The sequence below is a fragment of the Eutrigla gurnardus genome, assembly GCF_963514095.1.
Source record: "Eutrigla gurnardus genome assembly, chromosome: 8".
NCBI lineage: Eukaryota > Metazoa > Chordata > Actinopteri > Perciformes > Triglidae > Eutrigla > Eutrigla gurnardus.
In genome coordinates this window covers 24,803,690-24,826,335 of record NC_139922.1, presented here as the reverse complement: position 1 = coordinate 24,826,335, position 22,646 = coordinate 24,803,690, and the positions used below count along the sequence as shown (strand labels likewise).

The 22,646-nt window shown below is 44.1% G+C and overlaps 1 protein-coding gene across 2 annotated transcripts in view; it reads right to left on the bottom strand.

Annotated features, from left to right (window-relative positions):
* The window catches only part of itpr3 (inositol 1,4,5-trisphosphate receptor, type 3), an 84,590-nt gene extending 69,699 nt beyond the window's left edge, over window positions 1–14,891 (bottom strand). For both annotated transcript variants that reach the window (XM_084014897.1, XM_084014898.1), the window contains exons 1-7: window positions 14,398–14,891; window positions 7,542–7,612; window positions 4,085–4,206; window positions 3,611–3,697; window positions 648–806; window positions 200–298; window positions 18–101 (exon numbers count right to left, since the gene is read on the bottom strand). In XM_084014897.1, coding sequence (XP_083871023.1) covers window positions 18–101; window positions 200–298; window positions 648–806; window positions 3,611–3,697; window positions 4,085–4,206; window positions 7,542–7,612; window positions 14,398–14,489 — 714 coding nt within the window. In that variant the 5' untranslated portion in view covers window positions 14,490–14,891. The remainder of the gene's footprint in view (window positions 1–17; window positions 102–199; window positions 299–647; window positions 807–3,610; window positions 3,698–4,084; window positions 4,207–7,541; window positions 7,613–14,397) is intronic.
* Between the last annotated feature and the right edge of the window lie 7,755 nt (window positions 14,892–22,646).

Genomic DNA, 22,646 nt, shown 5'->3' with positions numbered 1-22,646 from the left:
AATGTGTGTACACTCACCCCTTTGAGGACTTCCTCTCGGTGGTCACTGAACATCATGAACAGGTTGATCTTCCAGCTGGTGTTGCAGTTCACTGAGTTCACCTACAGAGGGGGGGGGGGGGGGGTAATTCAGTGTGGTACTAGTCCTCATCGGGACCAGAACCACGTTCAGTACTGGTCTCAGTGGTGCCGTGCCTCACCTCCTTGCAGCCTGGATGGTCAGTCAGCTCGTAGTTTGAAGCGTGAAGGGGCTGACCGGCGTTCACCGGGTTCAGGATCACCTTGTCCCCCACCACCACCTGCAACAGCAGCAGATACTCACTCTGTACTACTGGTACCACAGTACAAGTAACACTACTACTGGTACTACAGTACAAGTAACACTTTTACCTGTACTACAGTACAAATACCACTACTAGTACTAGGTTTACTGCTGCTGCTTCTGGCACAAATACTAATAATAATACTACTACTATATCTTCCCCATATTAAACTAGACATAGATATATATACCATATTTGATTTATTTGACAGTGCACAGCTTCTTAGCTAGCTTGTTAGCAGCGTTAGCTACGAGCGCTTAACGTGGAGGTTGCAGGGTGAACTTTGCCCTGAAGGTGGCGCTAAAGGGAGACCAGCAGGACTCACGTTGTCCCCGTTGGCGCGGAGCTTCCAGAAGGGCTGGATGAAGAGCCAGGAGCCCTCGTTGCCGGTCCCGTCCAGCGTGACCCGCATGGCGTTCTTCTCCAGCAGAGCCGGCAGGCGCTTGTTCACCGTGAGGTACTTGTTGCTCTTCATGTGGAGCAGCTGCAGACAGACAACAGGGCAACTTAGCTCCCCGCAGGTTGGACAACTTACCACAATGGCAATTATGACCTTGGAAATGTCAGACAGCTTCTGCTGGAAAACAGTCAGATGATGAGATCAAAGAATGAGAAGGTTAATCATTGATGGTGTCAGTGAGATCATTATGTTTGACCCTTCATCACCTCGTCACCTCGATGGGCTTCATCCCCATATTTCATATCACGTTTCCTCTGAATACCAAGTCATGTGTGAGTCTGATGCTCCTTCAGCACCAACAACACACTGAAGTTCATTTGATCCACATCAAACACTCACTAGAGCACCAAATGTGGATTCATCCACTGCTGAAAGTAGTCCCCATCAAACGCTCTGTTGCCTCCTGTTTGTTTGGTTTAAGAGTCTCAGAACTAAGTTCAGTGTGACTCCGGTCCGGTTGATCCTGATCCTGTTTAAAAACCTCCATGTTTTCCTCCAGCATCGATCCACTGTCTCTTTCTTATAACAGTCAGACGTCTGAACAAACACTCAAACAGGTTCTTCTACCTGGAGGAGCGAGGAGGAGGAACGAGGAAGAGGAGGAACGAGGAAGAGGAAGGAGGAAGAGGTGGAACGAGGAGGAGAAGTGAGGAGGAGAAGTGAGGAGGAGGAACGAGGAGGAGAAGTGAGTAGGAGGAACGAGGAGGAGGAGGAGCAAGGAGGAGGAACGAGGAAGAGGAGGAACAAGGAGGAACGAGGAGGAGAAGTGAGGAGGAGGAACGAGGAGGAGGAGGAGGAGCAAGGAGGAGGAACGAGGAAGAGGAGGAACGAGGAAGAGGAGTAACGAGGAGGAGAAGTGAGGAGGAGGAACGAGGAGGAGGAGGAGGAGCAAGGAGGAGGAACGAGGAAGAGGAGGAACAAGGAGGAACGAGGAGGAGAAGTGAGGAGGAGGAACGAGGAGGAGGAGGAGCAAGGAGGAGGAACGAGGAAGAGGAGGAACGAGGAGGAGGAGGAGCAAGGAGGAGGAACGAGGAGGAGCGAGGAGGAGGAACGAGGAAGAGGAGGAACGAGGAGGAGAAGTGAGGAGGAGGAACGAGGAGGAGGAACGAGGAGGAGGAGGAGCAAGGAGGAGGAACAAGGAGGAGGAGGAGCGAGGAGGAGGAACGAGGAAGAGGAGGAAAGAGGAGGAGGAACGAGGAAGAGGAGGAACGAGGAGGAGAAGTGAGGAGGAGGAACGAGGAGGAGGAGGAGCAAGGAGGAGGAACGAGGAAGAGGAGGAACAAGGAGGAACGAGGAGGAGCAGTGAGGAGGAGGAACGAGGAGGAGGAGGAACGAGGAGGAGAAGTGAGGAGGAGGAACGAGGAGGAGGAGGAGCAAGGAGGAGGAACGAGGAGGAGCGAGGAGGAGGAACGAGGAAGAGGAGGAACAAGGAGGAGGAGGAGCGAGGAGGAGGAACGAGGAAGAGGAGGAAAGAGGAGGAGGAACGAGGAAGAGGAGGAACGAGGAGGAATGAGGAGGAGAAGTGAGGAGGAGGAACGAGGAGGAGGAACAAGGAGGAACAAGGAGGAGGAGTGAGGAACGAGGAGGAACAAGGAGGAGGAGGAGTGAGGAAGAGGAGGAACGAAGAGGAGGAATGAAGATGAAGAACGAAGAGGAGGAGGAGTGAGGAGGAGGAGTGAAGAGGAGTGAGGAGGAGTGAGGAGAGAGGAGGAGGAGCGTCTGGACAAGAGACCACAAATAAGCTGACTTTATCACCTACAGTCTGTTTTATCTGCAGCAGTGTGTGTCAGCCTCTCCACACCTTAAACACACACACACATGCACACACACACACACATGCACACACACACATGCAAACACACACACACACAAGCACACACACACACCTTTCTCCAGAAACAAGATTTATCTTAACAATCTGACACAGTTTCACTCAGCAGCAACCACACCCAGATTCACTGTGTGTGTGTGTGTGTGTGTGTGTCAGATCTTCAGCTCTGAGGTCAATATTGACATATTAACAGACAGCAACACGTCGATACACAGAGAACGACACATGCTGTGTGTATGTGTGTGTGTGTCTGTGTGTGTGTGTAAATGGTAAATGATCACACATTTATCAGCACAGTCAAAAGGACATATGTTGCCATGGCGATGAGTGACGGACCACAGTTCCCTTCAGTTCAATGTTCTCTTTGTTCTTCCTCTTGATGAACTTTGATTCGTGTCGCCGTGTAATTCTGGTACAGCGCCCCCTGTCCCCCGGAGGACTAATAACGTTTATTTCATTGAACTGATCAAACTGAGACATCGACGAGTGTTTCATCATATCATCAAATCTAGAGTTTCTCCCTGAGACCTGCTGGTAACGCTGCAGGAGAGGAACAAAGTGCAGAGTACTTTCTCCTGGAGTACCACATTATAATATACTTTTACTCCACTACATCTCAGAGGGAAACACAAAGTTCAGTATTTCATTTGTGCATTTATTTATTTTATTTTATTTATTTAACTTAGTTATTTTATTCATTTATTTAACTTATTTTATTTATTTATTCATATATTTATTTATTTAACTTTTTTTTTAAATATATATTTATTTAACTTATCTTATTTATTTATTTTTATATTTATTTACTTTACTCAATGATCAGAATATAAAATATTACTAAATTATATACGGGCTTTTTAAGGGAATGTTTTAAACATTTTATAATTGTTTTAATATTATTTCCAGATGAGAGACACAGCCCGGCAGCATAGAGTCGAGCGTACGAAGATCCGAACGTTCACCTGAATACTTATCGTGTTTAGTGGCGGCAGCTCACCTGGATGACGGTCCCGTACTTCACCACGTCTCCGTGCACCTTCTTGTTTTCCGTCTCGTTCTGCTTCTGCTCCAGATTGGACGCATGCTGCAACACACACACACACACACACACACACACACACACACACACACACACACACACACACACACACAAACACACACACACACACACACACACACACAAACACACACACACACACACACACGTCACCACAACAACTAACAAAAGTCACCATTTCTTTTTATTTTCATCTGTTCATTGATTAAGAAGCGTTTCCACGACAATGTTCTTTAACATAATACACAAAAGTAGTTTTACGTTCTGGCTGTTCGTTTCCACGACAACGGTGTTTATGGAGGGGGGGCTCGGCGTGTAAACTAGCAAAACCTGGTCGCCGTGGAAACGTGGGGTTTCGTTAGTGAGACCGTTGTCGTGGAAACGTATATAGCGTCTGGTCAGCGTTGGTGTTACCTGGAGCTTCTGCAGCAGAACCACGTCGCCGATCTTGTCCTTTTCATGTTTGGCTTGTTTGGCTTTCCAGAACTGTTTCTGCGCCGAGTAACGACTCATAGGACACACCTTAAACAGACAGTCTGTCTCACACACACACACACACACACACACACACACACACACACACACACACACACACACACACACACACACACACACACACACACACACACACACACACACACACACACACACACACAGCCAATTGGTAGAAACATCTTATCTTATATTATATGTTATATATTATCTAACAACAACAATAATAACAACTTGATTCACATCGCAGTTTTCAGAGGTGGGAAGTAACCAAGTGCAAATACTTCATTAGAGTACTTCAGTAGTATTCAGGTCAGGTATCTGTATCTTTACTTGAGATTAAAACTAATATCTGTACTTTCTACTGCTCATGTTGCATAAACAGGCTTATTACTTTACTTTTAATGCATTATTGATTCTTTTATCATTCTGACGTGAGATTCAGTTAGTCTTGTAATAAAACAACCAGTAGAAATGTCCTTTCCATGTCCTAGAAACAGAGTTTATAAAGTGATTTTACAGACAAATCAAAGAAATAGTAAGACAAGATAAAAACAGTCCAATAGATGAAACGACTAAAAGAAATCCAAACAATGAACACAAATAAGAAAAAACAATAAGAATATAAGGATGAAAAAAGTACAATCTCATGTTTTCTGCTGTATTCTGCTCATCGTGGAGTCACATGACCGGTGATTAGTTCCGGAGAGCTGATTGGTCAGCGGAGCAGCACCTGAAGCTAATTGGCTGTTTTGGGTATCAGAGCATCAACCTGGTGAAGCGTCTGACGTTAATCTCTGAGAATTTCATCCTGAAGACTTATAGACATATTTTCTTCCTCCCGACCAAATATGGAGTTTCTCTGTTTGACAGTCTGAAACAGACGAAATACACGAAACCAGCCAAGTGGATGCATATAATATATATATATATATATATATATATATATATATATATATATATATATATATATATATATATTGACGTTATCGGCTCGTTGATCACTGTATCGATGTATTGAATGACAACAGAAGAGAAGAGGAAGAGGGAGGAGGGCAAATAGAGCTGGAGTGAAAGGAGACGGCGGGGGAGGTCAATATTGACTCTCCTCCAACAGATCCTGTACATCAGAAGGTCACTACTGTATGTATGTCTGTGTGTGTGTGTGTGTGTGTGTGTGTGTGTGTGTGTGTGTGTGTGTAAGGAAAACATTATTCACTTGTGTGTAATCAGGAAATGAGCATTTAACTCGTACACACACACACACAACAACGTTTTCTCTCTTAAAGGAAAACACCACCGCATTTCCATACTGAACTATGTTCTGCTCTGATGTTAGACGAGGTGATACATACCTCCCTCTCCTCTGTGCGTGCACTCAATGGCTCTTGCGCGCACTCCGCGCAGCGCTAATTTGCTAGCATGTAGCTTGTCCCAGTATATTCCTTAGGATCCAAAGGGGGGTGAAGTTAGAAGCGACCAAGCACTTCCACGTTGTCCCTATTTAAATACGGTTACGTGAGTAGTTACACGACCCAAGTTTGGTTACACAAAATGAAACATGCTAATTTTTCTAAGCGGATAACAAGGATAACTATATAGTATGGCGGAATAACAACTGGAAGCGCTTCGACGTCGGCGCAGTAATATCATCACTCCGCTCCCCCTCTTACTTCCGTCAATAGAACCTACGTGACCTGCACGCCGTCGCCTGCACTACCTGTAGTAGTTTGTGCACAGTTGAGGAAGCATCAGGTTGTAGTAAGATAGTTTGTGAACAATCAAACATCATGGTTATAACGTGCATCGTACAGGGTTGTGAAAACAAGCAGAAGGTATATAGTCCCGTCATGTTTTGAGTGATGATATTACTGCGCCGACATCGAAGTGCTTCCAGTTGTTATTCCGCCATACTATATAGTTATCCTTGTTATCCGCTTAGAAAAATTGGCATGTTTCATTTTGTGTAACCAAACTTGGGTCGTGTAACTACTCACGTAACCGTATTTAAATAGGGACAACGTGGAAGTGCTTCTAACTTCACCCCCCTTTGGATCCTAAGGACAAGCTACATGCTAGCAAATTAGCGCTGCGCGGAGTCCGCGCAAGAGCCATTGAGTGCACGCACAGAGGAGAGGGAGGTATGTATCACCTCGTCTAAGATCAGAGCAGAACATAGTTCAGTATGGAAATGCGGTGGTGTTTTCCTTTAACAGTTTACCAAATAAACCACGTTTCTATTTTTTTCCATTGATGATGACGTTTCATCATGGTCCAATCTGAGAAACGCTGAATTTTTTAACCCTGAAAGATTTCCGTTCCAGAAAGAGAGTGAACTCAACCTTTAGGTCGGTAGAATGGTTTCGTCTCCATGACGACCCTTTCTTTCCTGTCTGCATCAAAGTCATGGAAAGTACGGGATTAAACTTTTCTCACACTTTTCAAAACAAAAGCTTCAGTGTTGTGTTGTGTGATGTTGAGTTCCTGTATTATTATTATTATTCTTATAACCTCCAGGTGGGCTGGCAAAAGGGGGCGGAGCTACCTCACCCGTCTGTCTGTAAAGTTGGAGCTGTCATTCACTGTGATCCAGTTGTAAACTAGTTCAACTTCTGCTGAAACTAAAACACGGAGCAGATGGTGTGTGTGTGTGTGTGTGTGTGTGTGTGTGTGTGTGTGTGTGTGTGTGTGTGTGTGTGTGTGTGTGTGTGATGGCAGCAGCTGGACTCCCATCACTCACACACATCATTTATATTTCATACAGCACTCTGGAGGTTTTCATGAATCCATTTGGTTCTTCTCAACAAAGACCTGAACCAGGATTCAGGTCCAGCTCCCTTTTCAGCGTGAACTAAATACTAAATATACTAAATAAGAGGATCGGCGTCAACGTTTTTTATAGCCTGGGTTCTAAATCGGGAACCCACATAATAAATACTAAATGTGACATGTATACGGAGCTGGGTCCAGATCAATCAGGTCTGGTCCTGGTGGTCTCGGGTTCATGTGCCAACTGTCTGACACCCGAGTTGATGCAAATATTAGTGGATTATTAAAAAAAAAAAAAAAAAAAAAGTATTTTCTCTTCAAAATAAAAGCTTGTTGTGTAAAAATGAACACCTTCCCTTTACTGGATAGAAACAGTTTTCTGTTTTACATTTTAGGTTTCTAATAAAAAACAAAACAATGTGTGAACAAGGTCATAAAACTGGTTTTGACAGGTTCTTGTCCTGCAGCCAGTTCCGAGTAACTGTTCCAAACTTCCAAAGGATTATTAAGTGGAGATTTAATGATCAGTTAATAATTACAGGTTCCTCCACATGAACATGTTTTCATATAAAGATTAGTTTTAGGAACCAGGAAACAGACGCGGTCCTACCTCTGAACTTCTTCGGAGGATTCTCCAGATCTCCGGCCGCCGGTTCCACCACACAGCGATCATCTACCAACCTGCAGACCGGAACCACAGAAGAAGAAACGTCTCAGATCATTTGTCGGTCCATCAGATAATAATCTCGTAAAATAGTCTCAATCGTGAATTACAAGGGAAACGTGTTCGTTTCCAGATTATGTTTTTTTTTAAATATATTCCTCATAGTGAGGATGTCTAATCATACAGGAGTTTGACCAGGAGTTTGACCAGGAGTTCTACCAGGGGCCGGTGTCCCGTGTGAAACCAAAGTAAACCTTCACTTATTTGTATGTAATTTAAATAACTAGCTAAACCTAAATAACTAACTTTAATAACAAGAGGTAAGAGAACGTGATAAACGAGACGTGATGTTCACTCGTGCTTTAGTATTTATAGAGAATGAACCAAACTACAGCTGTCAGAGAGAGACAAGACAAAGATTAGAAGGAAGGAAGTGAACCACCAGTGAAGTTCAATAGTGAGACACACACACACACACACACACACACACACACACGCACACACACACACACACACACACGCACACACACACACACACACACACACACACACACACACACACACACACACACACACACACACACACACACACACACACACACACACACACACACACAGAGCTGGCGTCCTGCTGAAAGGAGTTGAAGTGTGTGTGAATGGATGGGTAATCCTGCCGTCTGCTCGCTGCATGAAAAGAAGGATTTATCGTCTCACAGCAAGAGAGCAAAATATGGACTTTTATTTTGAAGTAGCCTACATTTCATCTTCTATTTCACAATAAAATGTTGTTTTGCATGAGCACATTTCACATTCGAATCTTCCAACTTTTCTCTTTCTCTATTCATTCAGTTTTCCCTCCGTGCCACTTGTGTTTCTTTCATGTTTTCTATGGAAGTGTGACGCCGGCGACCGCCCACGTGGTCCGCCATCGCTGCAGCAGCTCCTTTGTGTGGCGCCCAGGTGAGTCCCAGCTCTGTGCTGCTGATTGCTGCATTCACGGGGCCGTCAGTCATGCTCAGGTATGTTGACTCGGTGACTCACGCGGCGTTCAGCCTGCGGTTTCTCACCGTCAGAACCAGACGCCACAAATCACATCACGGCATTCAGGTCGGGATCCGCCAAACGTCTCGTTAACAGCTTTGTCTTCTTTGCCTCTCTCTCTAAAAGTCTGTTCATTCCACTTCAAAGACTAAAACAGATCGAGTTAAATGTCAAGATGACTTCACCAAAGTATTTAAATTGGATCTGGGCAAACCATGACTCACAATCACAGCATCTGCATGATGATAACAAGCACACAAGCTGAGTCAAATAGAGCAGCTACAACGTTACAATGTCTGGATGATGTCATGAACCCAGACAGGATGGGGTCTGGGTTCCTGGTGGATCTGGGACTTCAACGTGAACAAAGCAGCAATAGGGGAGATTTCAGCCGTGATGGAGGAGACCTGGGTGGGGTCTACATGGAGGGAAGCCCCGCCTCCTCTCTGGTTCTAAGCCTCCTCTTGTGGTGTGAGTGATGTGAATAAAAACAAATGATCCTGCAGTCAAACTTGCAGAGTAACAAGAGGAAAAAATCTGCTTTGCATTTGGTGTGAATGCTTTTTTTTAAAAAGTGAAGTTATTGATTGTGGATCAAGACAAAGAAAAGTCAGCTACTGCAAAGAGAGAGACTGAGTACTAACGATCTAAAAGTTCAGGGCAAATAATAACTCAGCAGCAGTCATGATTTGTTTGTGGTCTGTGAGATGTGGTTTTGCTCTCCGGCAGGTAAAACCGATTTGAATATATGAGTTTGAACAGGTGCAGCTGTTGTCCATCTGCACTCAGACTGAACCACAGACTCCCAATCAGTTCACCACACTCACAATGTTAAGATTAACTGTGGCTGTTAATGAGTTACTGCTTTCATCTCAGTCACACCTCGTGAATCTCATTAACATCGGTTTGGTCAAGAAAGAACTCATTGGTTTTACGTTAATATTTGTTGCGACGGTTTGGTACGGCAGCAGCCGTTTGGGGGTCGGTTGCGATCTCGCCCCAAACAAAAGGCTCCATGGATTGACTGCCAGCGCCCCGAGACCCCCCCAAACTCTAGCAGGTCTAGACCCCCAACTCTAGTAGGTCTAGACCCCTTACATTAGCAGGTCTAGACCTCCCCGAATCTAGGAGGTCGAGACCCCCCTGACACTCGGAAGTCTCGGCTCGGTTGGTTTGTTTCCTAGCAGAGTGCGATTTCTGAGTTCAGATCTGCTCAAAGGAACTGGACTAGCAGGAATAAAAACGGGATAGAATATATATACATATTGCTTTTAAATTTGAGTGTTCAGTGGTTGCCTAGAAACCGGCTGTGTCACATGCTGCTTCACTAAAGAGAAGATGAAGATGATATTTGTTTTGACGCCACAGAATTTGACTGTGAGGAAACCAGCTGGTTCATCCACTCAGGTTTCTCTCGTCTTCATCAGATCCTCTAATTCAAGAGTCTCTCTCTCTCTCTCTCCCCCCTCCTCTCTCTCTCTCTTTCTCTCTCTCTCTCTCTCTCTGTCTGTCTGTCTGCAGACTCTAGTTCACTACGTTGTAGGGTTGTCACGATACTAAAATTTTCAACTCGATACCGATACTCAAGAAAATATTCGATACTCGATACCATTTTCGATACCACAAGGATGAAAAAAAGACCCCAAAATTTAAAAGAAATATTTTTATTAACCAAAAAAATGCAAAAATAACAAGTTTCAGGTCTGAGGTAGTGCAAAAAATAAATAAATAACAATTGGAACAATATTTTGAGGTTGTAAATATTAGGCAAGCCTGATAAAAACTAAATTAACTTAAGTGTTAAGGGGGGGGTGATGGGGGGGGGGGGGTGGTATCGATACTTTTTTGAGTTTCGATACTTTTGACAACCCTACTACGTGGCCAAAAGTATGTGGACAGCTGAAGACGTGTGACTGTGTCACTGAGTCCATTACCATTTTTCTGTGTTTCCACCAGTGGTGAGGATGTTCTCTCTCTGTATGCAGACGACTCTGTGTTCTCTAAATCGTTAACTGTAAATTGATCATCATTCAATAAAACAAAATGTTCCAGAAAAAAACAACAACAACCTCATCAACAACCCCCCTAGTCTGGACACTATGTACAAATATCGGTAGTTTAGAGAATAGAAATATGACGAAATGAATCAATAAATCTTTAGGGCAGAATCCCAGAGGCTGCTGTTCGAGCTGTTGTTCTCTTTGTGGTTTTATTGCTGCGTCTTCGGGCGGGTCAGTTTCATTGTGTTTGATTAAACGGGCGGAGGACCGACACGGTCCGGCGCTCGAGGAGGTCCAGGATTATTCACATTGTCTGTTAATGTTTGTCATGATCACCATCCTAGTAAGCGTGTTAGCATGCTAAATAAACACAGTACAGCCGAGGCTCGTGTTTGTTTAGTTCTAACATTCTTAAAATATTATTTATATGCTGGCGGCTACTGGATGCTAACAACCTGATACTAAGCATGGTAACATTCTTAGCATGTAAAACTAATTACATTACAATGACTACTGCCTTGCCTCTGAGTTTGTTTCCTGGTTCTTCCGCCAGTAGATGTTACATCGGGATGCTCTTCTATTCTTTCCGATAGTTAAAAAAAAAAAAAAGTATTAGAGTACCGCAAATTTAGACACAGGAAGCAATCCATCCTATAGATGTGGAGGCTGTTTCACTGTGGACAGATGTGGTGGACCCGATGACATCTGCTCCGTCACAGCTGTTAGCATGTGACGCTAGTGTGGCTAAACATGACGACCTATTGTTTCTATTGAGATCAATGAGAGTGAGTGAAAGTTAACACGTGGAGTCTCAGGGTTCAGAGACGCTGTAAAGGTCAAGATCGAGTCAAACACAAAGTGAGTGGGTGTACGAGCACAGGAAACACACACACACACACACACACACACATACACAGACACACACTCTGGAAATCTCTCCTGGACACACTTGGTACCACTTCCTTTTCCTGCCATACAACCAGACATAGCTGCCACTTTCTCTCAGTGTGTTAAAGGTTGTACTCTCCACCGTAACTTTCTTGAACCAGGTTAGACCACAAAAAGGTTGTTTTCCTACTATAAATAATAATAAAACTCAGTCTGAGCTGGCTCGCTTATGTTTCAATTTTTTGGACATATTGTATTATATTATATTAGATATATACAAAACCTCGAGCTTCTGGGTGTCGAGACACTTCGATGAAAACCACAAAATGTTCATAGGGTTCCTCTGAGAACCACACAACTGATCCCCCAGAATATTCTGCAGTTTTCTGGAGCAGAATGAGGAATTACCCCAGGACAGATACAGAGTCTCACTCACTCACTCACTCACTCACTCACTCACTCACTCACTCACTCACTCACTCACTCACTCACTCACTCACTCATGTGATGTCACCAAGGGACAGGACTTAGCCTCTCTCTAGACTGACCTATAGAGTATCTATGTGTACTCTGTAGTATATTCATTGTATTCATATCATGTCTATAGCTGTTTATACTGTACATAACTTGTACTTATACCTTCACATACTGTATCATAGTCAGGTCCTCCCACCGTGTACTGTATTCTATATGTATAGATTATGAGTGTATATCCTATATGTAAAGACTATATATGAGTGTATATTCTATATGTATAGATTATATATATGAGTGTATATTCTATGTACGAAACACAACAACAACAACTCTTACCGCAGTAGAGTTAGTGTACAAGTTATCACAGACAGGAGTACTACACAGAAAGTACCTGTACTGCTCTCCACGCCTGAGCTAACGCTACACTAACAGTACAAACTACAGCAAACAACGCGCTGACAGAGCTGACTGTTTATCTGCGGGGGGGTCAGAGGATGGGTGCTAGGCGGTTGGGAAGACATTATCAGCTGTAATGACTGTAGACATTCCGGTTTCTCACCAAAGAAAACTACATTTTACAAGATAACACTTGTCGGTTTTACTGAACGGAGCTTGAATGCAACGTTACATATCTCCAGGACGTTAGCATTAGCTCCATTATTTAGCCGAGACAGGAGGCTGCTGCTAACAACTAAAGCTGCTAAAAGCTAAAACTGTAAAAGGACGATGTTAAGTCATCGAGTTCTTACAGTTTCGATTATTATTATTAACTACAAAAATATGAATGAATAAATAATTATAGTAAATTAACTTTTACAGTTTGAACTGAAGCTTCACAGGCAACGACCTACATGAGTGACTAGTCGGGTCAGGCTCAGTGTCTGTGTGTGTGTGTGTGTGTGTGTGTGTGTGTGTGTGTGGTGGCAAGATGGCGGCAGGTCGTGCAGAGCAGATGAACAGTGACACCAAATGTTTTTAATAATCTAAACAACCACACCCACTGTAATTACCATTGTTCATTTAATGGGTGTAAACTGAGGAGCATTGCTGTCTTTATGCGTGTGTGTGTGTGTGTGTGTGTGTGTGTGTGTGTGTGTGTGTGTGTGTGTGTGTGTGTGTGTGTGTGTCCCTGAAGTAAATTCCAGGACTTGTCTGACCCTCCAGCATTTCCAGACCTGGAAGCAGTCCCACCAGGTCCCGGTCGTCGACAAGCTCTTAAAAACCGGAGGACATTCTCGGTGAACTGATCTGGTTTCAAACTGAACCAGTTTGGGTCCAGTTTAATGGAACTCTGATGAGGACCAATCAGGTGTGTGGGTGTACATCACCGGTTCCATGGAGACCCCGTGCACACAAGGAGGTCTACGTTTAGCTGGAAACATCTGTGTGCATGTGATGAAGTCCTAAACCGCTGTTTAAAAGTTGAGATGACGTCAGGACGACTACGTTTTTAGATCGAAGGGAGATTTTATTCCTCCACTTTATGATAAAACCTCCGACGAGGTTAGATAATGTGTCAACTTAATCAGAATCATCACTGACATCAGCCACAGTGATGAGTCAAACAAAGATGTTTTAATGATATTCGGGTCGTTTGCAAGCGGGTCAGTTGAAATAAAATATACGCATAGTAGTCTAATATTACCTAAAGGTTCATATTGATATTTAAGTGATATTTATTATGACTGTGATGGTGAGAGGAGGACGGACTCGGAGGTAGAGAATTTAAAACCTCTAAAAAACAAGTAACGTGTTAGTAGAGGTTGTTGATGAACGACCTCCGACCTCCAGGCCTCAAACAACAGATGCAGCAAGTCGGGTATCACATTGTCTTTGTTCGTTTTCGCGGTTTCGGCTCAATCAGCTGACTTTTCTCATGACAGCAGAAAAACATCAGCGCCATCTAGTGGACTGAAGAAGCAACTGTTACCAAAAGGTTTAACAGTATTTCTTGCCCCCAACCCTATCAATCATCAATTATTATCAGTTATCAAATTAAGTTAATGTTGTTTGAATAAAGAAGAAGAAGAAGAAGAAGAAGAAGAAAGCAATTTATATAGGACCTTTAAAAACAAAGTGCTTTTAGTCCTGACAGTAAATGATTCACATTTTAAAATTTTGAAATATGCCTTTAAATACTGACACTTTTTTTTTTTTACATGTTATTTTTTTTACATAATCAATAATTAAATGATAGGTGTGTAGTAGAAATGAGCCTTTTAGACTTCAAGAGGCCAGGACAGTAAAGTACAGGATGAGGCGTTCAGGGAACACTGAAGTTTACAGATCTGTGTCTTATGTTTCCGTCCCCCTTGTTTTGTATCTAAAAGCGTGTGCGCGTGTGAACTTTTTTTAAGTACACTGTGGGTGCAGTGTGTGGGTGCCAGTGAACTCACCCCAGGGTGCTGATGAAGCCGTTCACGGTGCCCTCGGCGTACAGGGACACGATATCCCCGATGTGGAGGAAGCTGGAGGCAGAGTCCGACATCCTGCAGCCGAATCGGAATCCAGCGAGAAGACGCCTTCAGGTAGAGAGTCCGGGTCCGGGAGAGCTGTCGTCCCCCTTTATCTCCCCACCTCCACGGAGAACAGAAACCAAACGTCCCTTCTTCACGTGCAACAGCTGGAGGACTAAAACCAGGACCAGGAAAGTCTAGGTCCAGCCTGCAGGTTCCCGTCCTCAGTGAGTCCGCCTCCCCGCGCTCCCTGCCGGGTCCGGGTTCTGCATGGCAGCGGGCCGGAGAAACAAAAACCTCCGGAGTCCGGAGGAGAGTCAGAAGTTAGTTCGCTGTTTTTAAAAAAAAGTTGCCAGAAGCCGCAGATTGTTGCTGCACAACTACTGCGGGTTGGACTGAAGCGCGCGCGTGCGTATGTGTGCGTGTGCTCCCTCCCTCTGTCACCGTGTGTGTGTTAGGGGCGTGCGCGTACGAGACTCCGGTGTGAGAAACCAGGAAGTGAGCGGAGGTGGCGATAAGGCTGACTGACAGCTTCAAGAAAGAAAACCCGCCACAGGGACCCGCGCGTGCACGCGCGTAGCCTGCAACGACCAGAACGGACGTGCACTGGCAAGCCTAAGAGGCACGCCCCCCCCCCCCCCCCCCCCCCCCCACGACTAAAACAAACTAGTTAAGTGACATATTTCCAGATGTAAAACAAAAGAGTTCTGAAAATGTCTTGTTTAAATATGCTAATGAGCCACCTTCTTACTACATGCTCATTTGAATACAAGTCCTGAAAAGAATATTTATTTTTTTACAATTAACACTTGAAATGATGAAGGCACTTGCAAATGACAAGGTCAGACTACCTACTAAGCTAACTACCTACCTAGCTAACTACTTAGCTAACTACCTATGCAGACGTCCATCTCCAGAGCTGCGTCCTCTCTTCCTGGCGAGCTGTGACATCACTTTGACATCACCCGACTGGACTGTGACGTCACCATGACAACTAACAGCAATCCCCATTTTGTGCGAGTCACATGACCTCTGACAGCAGTTCAACGTCCGTTCTCCATCTGTTCTGTTTCGTCCGCGGAAGAAACAAACAAACCGCTGTGTTTCACCGTGAAGCTGATTATTCCTGTGTTTTCCTGATGGAGCTCACCTGGACCGTCCCACCTGTATCAGCTTTACACAGCGCTGATGTCATCCAGGTGACATCATAGGTGTGTCATAGCTGCAGCCTCTCATAGTCACCCTTCATACCAGGGGGTGGATCTGTCCCTGAGGGTCCAGGACTCACTGGGACCAGACCTTCATAGTCCTGTTTGCAGGTTCACGATGTTCCACTGATGGTCAGCTGAAGAAGAAGAAGAAGAAGAAGAAGAAGAAGAAGAAGAAGAAGAAGAAGAAGAAGAAGAAGAAGAAGAAGAAGAGGAAGAAGAAGAAGAAGAAAACGTAAACAAAGGTGTCATCGATGCAGGAAATCATCGAAATACAAACTCATCGTCAGGCCTCCAAAACAGGAAGTTGCTCGATGAATACGGAAGTTTGTGGTTTTTCAAAGTAAACCACAAATCTTCTGTCAGAAAGTACTTCCTACTCTCCACCACATCTCAGTGGTATCGTACTTTTACTCCACTACATTCATCTGACAGCTTTAGTTACTTCCTTTAATAGTACGTTTACTTAGTGGAGTATTTTTACACTTTGTTATAGTACTTTTACTTGCAGTGGAGTATTTTCACACTTTGTAATAGTACTATTACTTGCAGTGGAGAATTTTCACACTTTGTAATAGTACTTTTACTTGTAGTGGAGTTTTTTCACACTTTCTAATAGTAATTTTACTTGCAGTGGAGCCTTTTGACAGTTTGTAATAGTACTTTTAGTTGCAGGGGAGTATTTTCACACTTTATAATTGTACTTTTACTTTCAGTGGAGTACGTGTGTCATGTTGTCTGGACTTCCTGCTTTAGTTTTTAAAGCAGCAAGTTGGTAAACAGACCAGTGGTGGTTTCACTGGTCTCCATACGCTGGCTCAGACACACACACACACACACACACACACACACACAACCACACACAGACACACACACACACACACACACACACATACACACACACAGGGTGGAGAGATCGCAGCGCTTTCAGCAAGAGTAAATCAGCATTTTGAACTTGAAGGTCGATAAACACGTTCACCTCACGGCCAAAGAAATATTTGTCCCTGATTGGCTGGTAGGCGTCTGTTCAAATCGTCCAATGAGATGCCTTGAACATTGGCCTCCATCCGGTCAGCACCGTAACACCGAGACCTGAGCGAGTAACGAGACTACTAGAAGACAACAATCTTCACAATTAGTAGTCTAGTCGCTCCCCCTGGCCTGTCCATTATGAGATATTTTATTTATATAGTGTGTGTGTGTGTGTGTGTGTGTGTGTGTGTGTGTGTGTGTGTGTATGTGTGTGTGTGTGTGTGTGGGGGGGGGGGGTGTCCATGGTGACGGTGGGCAGTCAGAGTTGCTGTGGTCTCCATGGTGATGGAGAGAATAGGCCTGTTCTGGAAAGGCGTAAAACTTCCGCTGGACGTCAGGAACAAATGTGGACCTCACTGTGTGTGAGACATTTGTTTTACCTGCCTCGTGGGGACACGAATAACACGGGGACATTGTGGGGACGTAGGCACATACATCATTACGTTTTAGAGCGAAGACTTGGTCTGAGGTTTGGGTTGATAGCTTTTGTCAACGTAATGTTGCCAAAAGTGGATCAAGCTGACGAGAGTTACGGGGGGGGGGGGGCCTGGAGCCAATCCCAGCTGTCATTGGGCGAAGGCAGGGTACACCCTGGATGGACAGGACGCCAGTCTATCACAGGGCCAACATGTAGAGACAGATAACCATTCACACTCACATTCACACCTATGGGCAATTTAGAGTCATCAATTAAACTATCCCCATCCTGCGTGGCTGTGTGTGTATGTATATATGTGTGTGTGTGTGTGTGTGTGTGTGTGTGTGTGTGTGCGTATGACACAGATGTGTCTACCTTTTGAAGCGATGGAGGCCGACGGGCTGCTGGACGCTCAGAGGACGGATTTAGAAATGACAGCTGTCTAAAAAGGGAGAAGAGGCGAGATTTTCGTCTGAAGTGGAAAACACAAACTTCTCTGGAGGTTAAAGACGAGGTCGGCTAACTGGGACGATGTAAGTAAAATACTAACACATATATTAAATAGGCTACATTTATTTAGCACGTAAATACAAACAAAACCTCTAACTACAGTAAAATGCTAAGACCATGCAGTTGTCAGGGTTGATGTAGGATAACAAAAATTGTAAGCAAAGTATTTCAAGATCAATTAAAAGTAAATAAAATGATTATCTTTACTGTGTTTTATTTTACGTCATTCACACAAGATGCATTTCCATGTGATTGTGTTGTTTGTGTGACTCACAGTCGTGATTGTGAGCAGACGAGTCCAAACAGCGTTTTATCCTTCAGCTCATCTCCATTCCCTCCAAACCAAACATGACTCAGCTCATCTCCAATCCCTCCAAACCAAACATGACTCAGCTCATCTCCAATCCCTCCAAACCAAACATGACTTAGCTCATCTCCATTCCTTCTGAACCAAACATGACTCAGCTCATCATGATTCCCTCCACCCAAACATGACTTGGCTCATCTCCATTCCCTCCAAACCAAACATGACTCAGTTCATCTCCAATCCCTCCAAACCAAACATGACTCAGCTCATCTCCATTCCCTCCAAACCAAAATGACTCGGCTCATCTCCAATCCCTCCAATCCAAACATGACTCAGCTCATCTCCATTCCTTCTGAACCAAACATGACTCAGCTCATCATGATTCCCTCCACCCAAACATGACTTGGCTCATCTCCATTCCCTCCAAACCAAACATGACTCAGTTCATCTCCAATCCCTCCAAACCAAACATGACTCAGCTCATCTCCATTCCTTCTGAACCAAACATGACTCAGCTTATAATGATTCCCTCCACCCAAACATGACTTGGCTCATCTCCATTCCCTCCAAATCAAACATGACTCAGCTCATCTCCATTCCCTCCAAACCAAACATGACTCAGTTCATCTCCATTCCCTCCAAACCAAACATGACTCAGCTCATCTCCATTCCCTCCAAACCAAACATGACTCAGCTCATCTCCATCCCCTCCAAACCAAACATGACTCGCTCATCTCCAATCCCTCCAAACCAAACATGACTCAGCTCATCTCCATTCCCTCCAAACCAAACATGACTCAGTTCATCTCCATTCCCTCCAAACCAAACATGACTCAGCTCATCTCCAATCCCTCCAAACCAAACATGACTCAGTTCATCTCCATTCTCTCCAAACCAAACATGACTCAGTTCATCTCCATTCCCTCCAAACCAAACATGACTCAGCTCATCTCCATTCCCTCCAAACCAAACATGACTCAGCTCATCTCCATCCCCTCCAAACCAAACATGACTCGCTCATCTCCAATCCCTCCAAACCAAACATGACTCAGTTCATCTCCATTCCCTCCAAACCAAACATGACTCAGTTCATCTCCATTCTCTCCAAACCAAACATGACTCAGTTCATTTCATCTCCATTTCCTCAAACCAAACATGACTCGGCTCATCTCCATTCCATCCGAACCAAACATGACTCAGCTCTTCATGATTCCATCCAAACCAAAATGACTCGGCTCATCTTCATTCCCTCCCAACCAAACATGACTCAGCTCATCTCCATTCCCTCCCAACCAAACATGACTCAGCTCATCTCCATTCTCTCCAAACCAAACATGACTCGGCTCATCTCCATTCCCTCCCAACCAAACATGACTCAGCTCATCTCTATTCCCTCCAAACCAAACATGACTCGGCTCACAGAGGTTTAGTCTGGATTTAAGGAGAAAGGAGGAATTTCATGCTCTGCTGTTTCACACCGACATTTTCCACTGACTTTCTCCCCCATATAAGGTGTGTGTGTGTGTGTGTGTGCGTGTGTGTGGGAGCTGACCCCTGTTGTCCTCCAGGTCTTCCCATTGGGAGAGACAGACGACCTTATATAGCGCTGCAGGAGACAGGAGGATGGAGCGGAACGCCGTGTCCGTATCCAGCCTGTCGACTCACCTGATTGGCTGACAGTAACGGAGGAGCTGCAGCACCTGAAACACTCGTAACACCTGTCGATTGACACGCGAGTGATTCATTGAGGTGGTGTTGGGCGTTGGCCAATCAAATACCAACTTGTTCCTGCTTGATAACTCTGTGGGTCATGTGACACACCATGTACTAGTACTATACATCATGTACTAGTACTATACATCATGTACTAGTACTATAGGTATATATTCTACTGCTTACTTACCTTCTGTGTATCAATGAAGTGGTGGATATGACATTTTAATGCAAGTCAAGTTAACTTTATTTACACATTTAAGGTCAACAGACAAACAAATAACAAACGTAATGATTTTTCCGACATTTAACGTCTAATTGACCAATCGAGTGAAACAGTCCACGGGTTAGAAATAATCGTTAGCTGCAGCTGTAATGACAGTCCTCTGCTCTCGACGCTGACGGGCAGGTCGCTGCACATCCCGATGCGCCTCCAGATGAGGAGCGTTCCCTTTTAACATGAGTCAGCGGTTCATTGTCATGCTGTGAAGAGCAGAAGGCATTAGTGATATTAAAGTTAATCCTCTGAAAATCCGTGTTCCGGCGTTCAGCCGTGTGTTGGCGGGATCAGCGCGGCGTCGGCTCACATGGAAGACGATACGTTGCTCACCGTTAACGTCCTCGTCGGAAGCCTTCGGAATGTTTGAGTGTTTGTGTTCTCAATGTAAATCTCATTATTCAGCCATGAGTCAGCATTTTTACTGGCGGGGAGGAAAAACTTTCCTTATGAGTGAAAACAACCTCGATAGCAAACGGCCAGCGATGACTTGCGGTTCAGCTCAGAGGCGGAGATGGAGTCGGTGGTTCGAGTCCCGGCTCCTTCAGTCTGCGTGCCGAGGTGTCTTCGGGCAAGACTAGAAAATCAGCTCCATTTGGGTTTTTTGTAATTCTATTTAATTGACATGTTTTTTTGTAATTTAAGTTTTGACATTATTTTCCAAATCTGAGCTGCAATGTTGGCAAATTATTATTCTCTGCTGTTTTTCCTGCTTGCTAGCTGCACAGTTTCTGCCACAAGGGGGCGCCTTTGAGTAAGTTGAGCATCTTTTTTTTAACGAGAAGAACTACAACTTTTATAATGAGTTAGCTAATAGTTTTTAACCTGAATTGCCATCACGTGAAACTGTTAGTTAAAGGGCAGCGCCTTCATAATATCCTGGCAGGTGATTGGATGAACTATTTGTCAATCATTTGGAGTGAGGGAGTTAAAGATGAAATTAGGGTGAACAAACTGTTGCCTTTCTGTGTCGTCTCACACACACCTGAGCCCCGCCCCCTAGCTGCCAGTAGGTCCTCACGGGATGCTGATTGGCCCTGCTTGGTCCAGCTGCTAGCCGCCGGCTCAGCCGTCGCCATGTTGAGAACAGAAATACTCAGAATTCAATGTAGAGAAGCTTTAAGGTACAAAAGTATCAGCATCACAATGTACTTGTATCAAAAACTAAAAATATGCAGATTAATATCCATCCATCCATCCATCCATTGTCTACCGCTTATCCTGTAGCCTATTCAGGGTCGCGGGGGGGCTGGAGCCGATCCCAGCGGTCATTGGGCGAAGGCAGGGTACACCCTGGACAGGACGCCAGTCTATCACAGGGCCAGATTAATATATATAATAATAATATATAATATATTATATTATAGGTATAATGTGTGAAGTACGTCAAAACTTTCACTTAAGTATTGTACTTGAGTAAATTGTATCTAATTCTGTCTATTTATGTTGTTTCAGATCAGAACTTGGGATTTCAAAGTCCCGAAAAAAGTCCACTGCCCTGGTGCATCATGGGAGAATACCTCTGTGAAACCTTCTGATACACACACACACACACACACACACACACACACACACACACACAGACACACACAGACACACACACGCTCAACAAATACATTCACATATGCAATATAGCCTTTCATACAGTGTGTGTGTGTGTGTGTGTGTCTGTGTGTGTGTGTGTGTGTGTGTGTGTGTGTGTGTGTGTGCGTGTGTGTGCGCGTGCGTGTGCGTGTGTGTGTGTGTGTGTGTGTGTGTGTGAGACCTGATAGTATCCTGATAACAAACCTCATAAATCCTGAAGCGTTGATTGGCTACAAAGGTTTTTTTTCCCCTTTTGTTCAAATAAAGAACTCTTTCATAACTTTATTGTCTTCAAACATCCGTGAGCTCAAACAGATGATGTCATTCCAATCAGTTATAATACAACTGTACGTTCTCTAAGTACTGCTTTACTAAAGTACTAAAGTAAAAGTACAGGCTCTGAAATGTACTCAAAGTAGAAAGTAAAAGTATATTCATCTTCCTCCACCTCTGCAGCAGACAGGCAGTGTGGTATTAGTACTTTTACTGCAGTACAACACCTGCATACTTCCTCCACCTCTGCAGCAGACAGACAGTGTGGTATTAGAAGTACAGTTCTACTGGCTGGTTTTATTACTTCAGACTAACTGAATCTCTCAGCTTATTAATACAAAAAATGTATAAATAAGCTGAATCTCTCAGCTTATTAATACAAAAAATTGTATAAATAATCCTCCTCAAATGCATTAAAACTAAAGTAACAAGCATGTTTAGAAAGTATGGATAGTAATTTTAACATGTAGGAAAAATAAATACTAAAGTAAAGTACCTGAAAAATATTACTGAAGAACCCCACCTCTGCTGAGGATTCTGACATACTTGTACTACAGTAAAGTACCTGATGATGCTGTTGAGTCCATCAGTCAGTTTCACTAACAAGAACAACATTGACCTCCAGTGGCGACGTGAGGAACTGCAGCTCCATCTGAACACAACAAAACATTCACACCAGCAATGAATACCTGAATACTTCCTCCACCTCTGCAGCAGACAGACAGTGTGGTATTAGTACTTGTACTGCAGTACAACACCTGAATACCTCCTCAGTGTGGTATTAGTATGTTTACTGCAGTACAACACCTGAATACTTCCTCCACCTCTGCAGCAGACAGTGTGGTATTAGTACTTTTACTGCAGTAC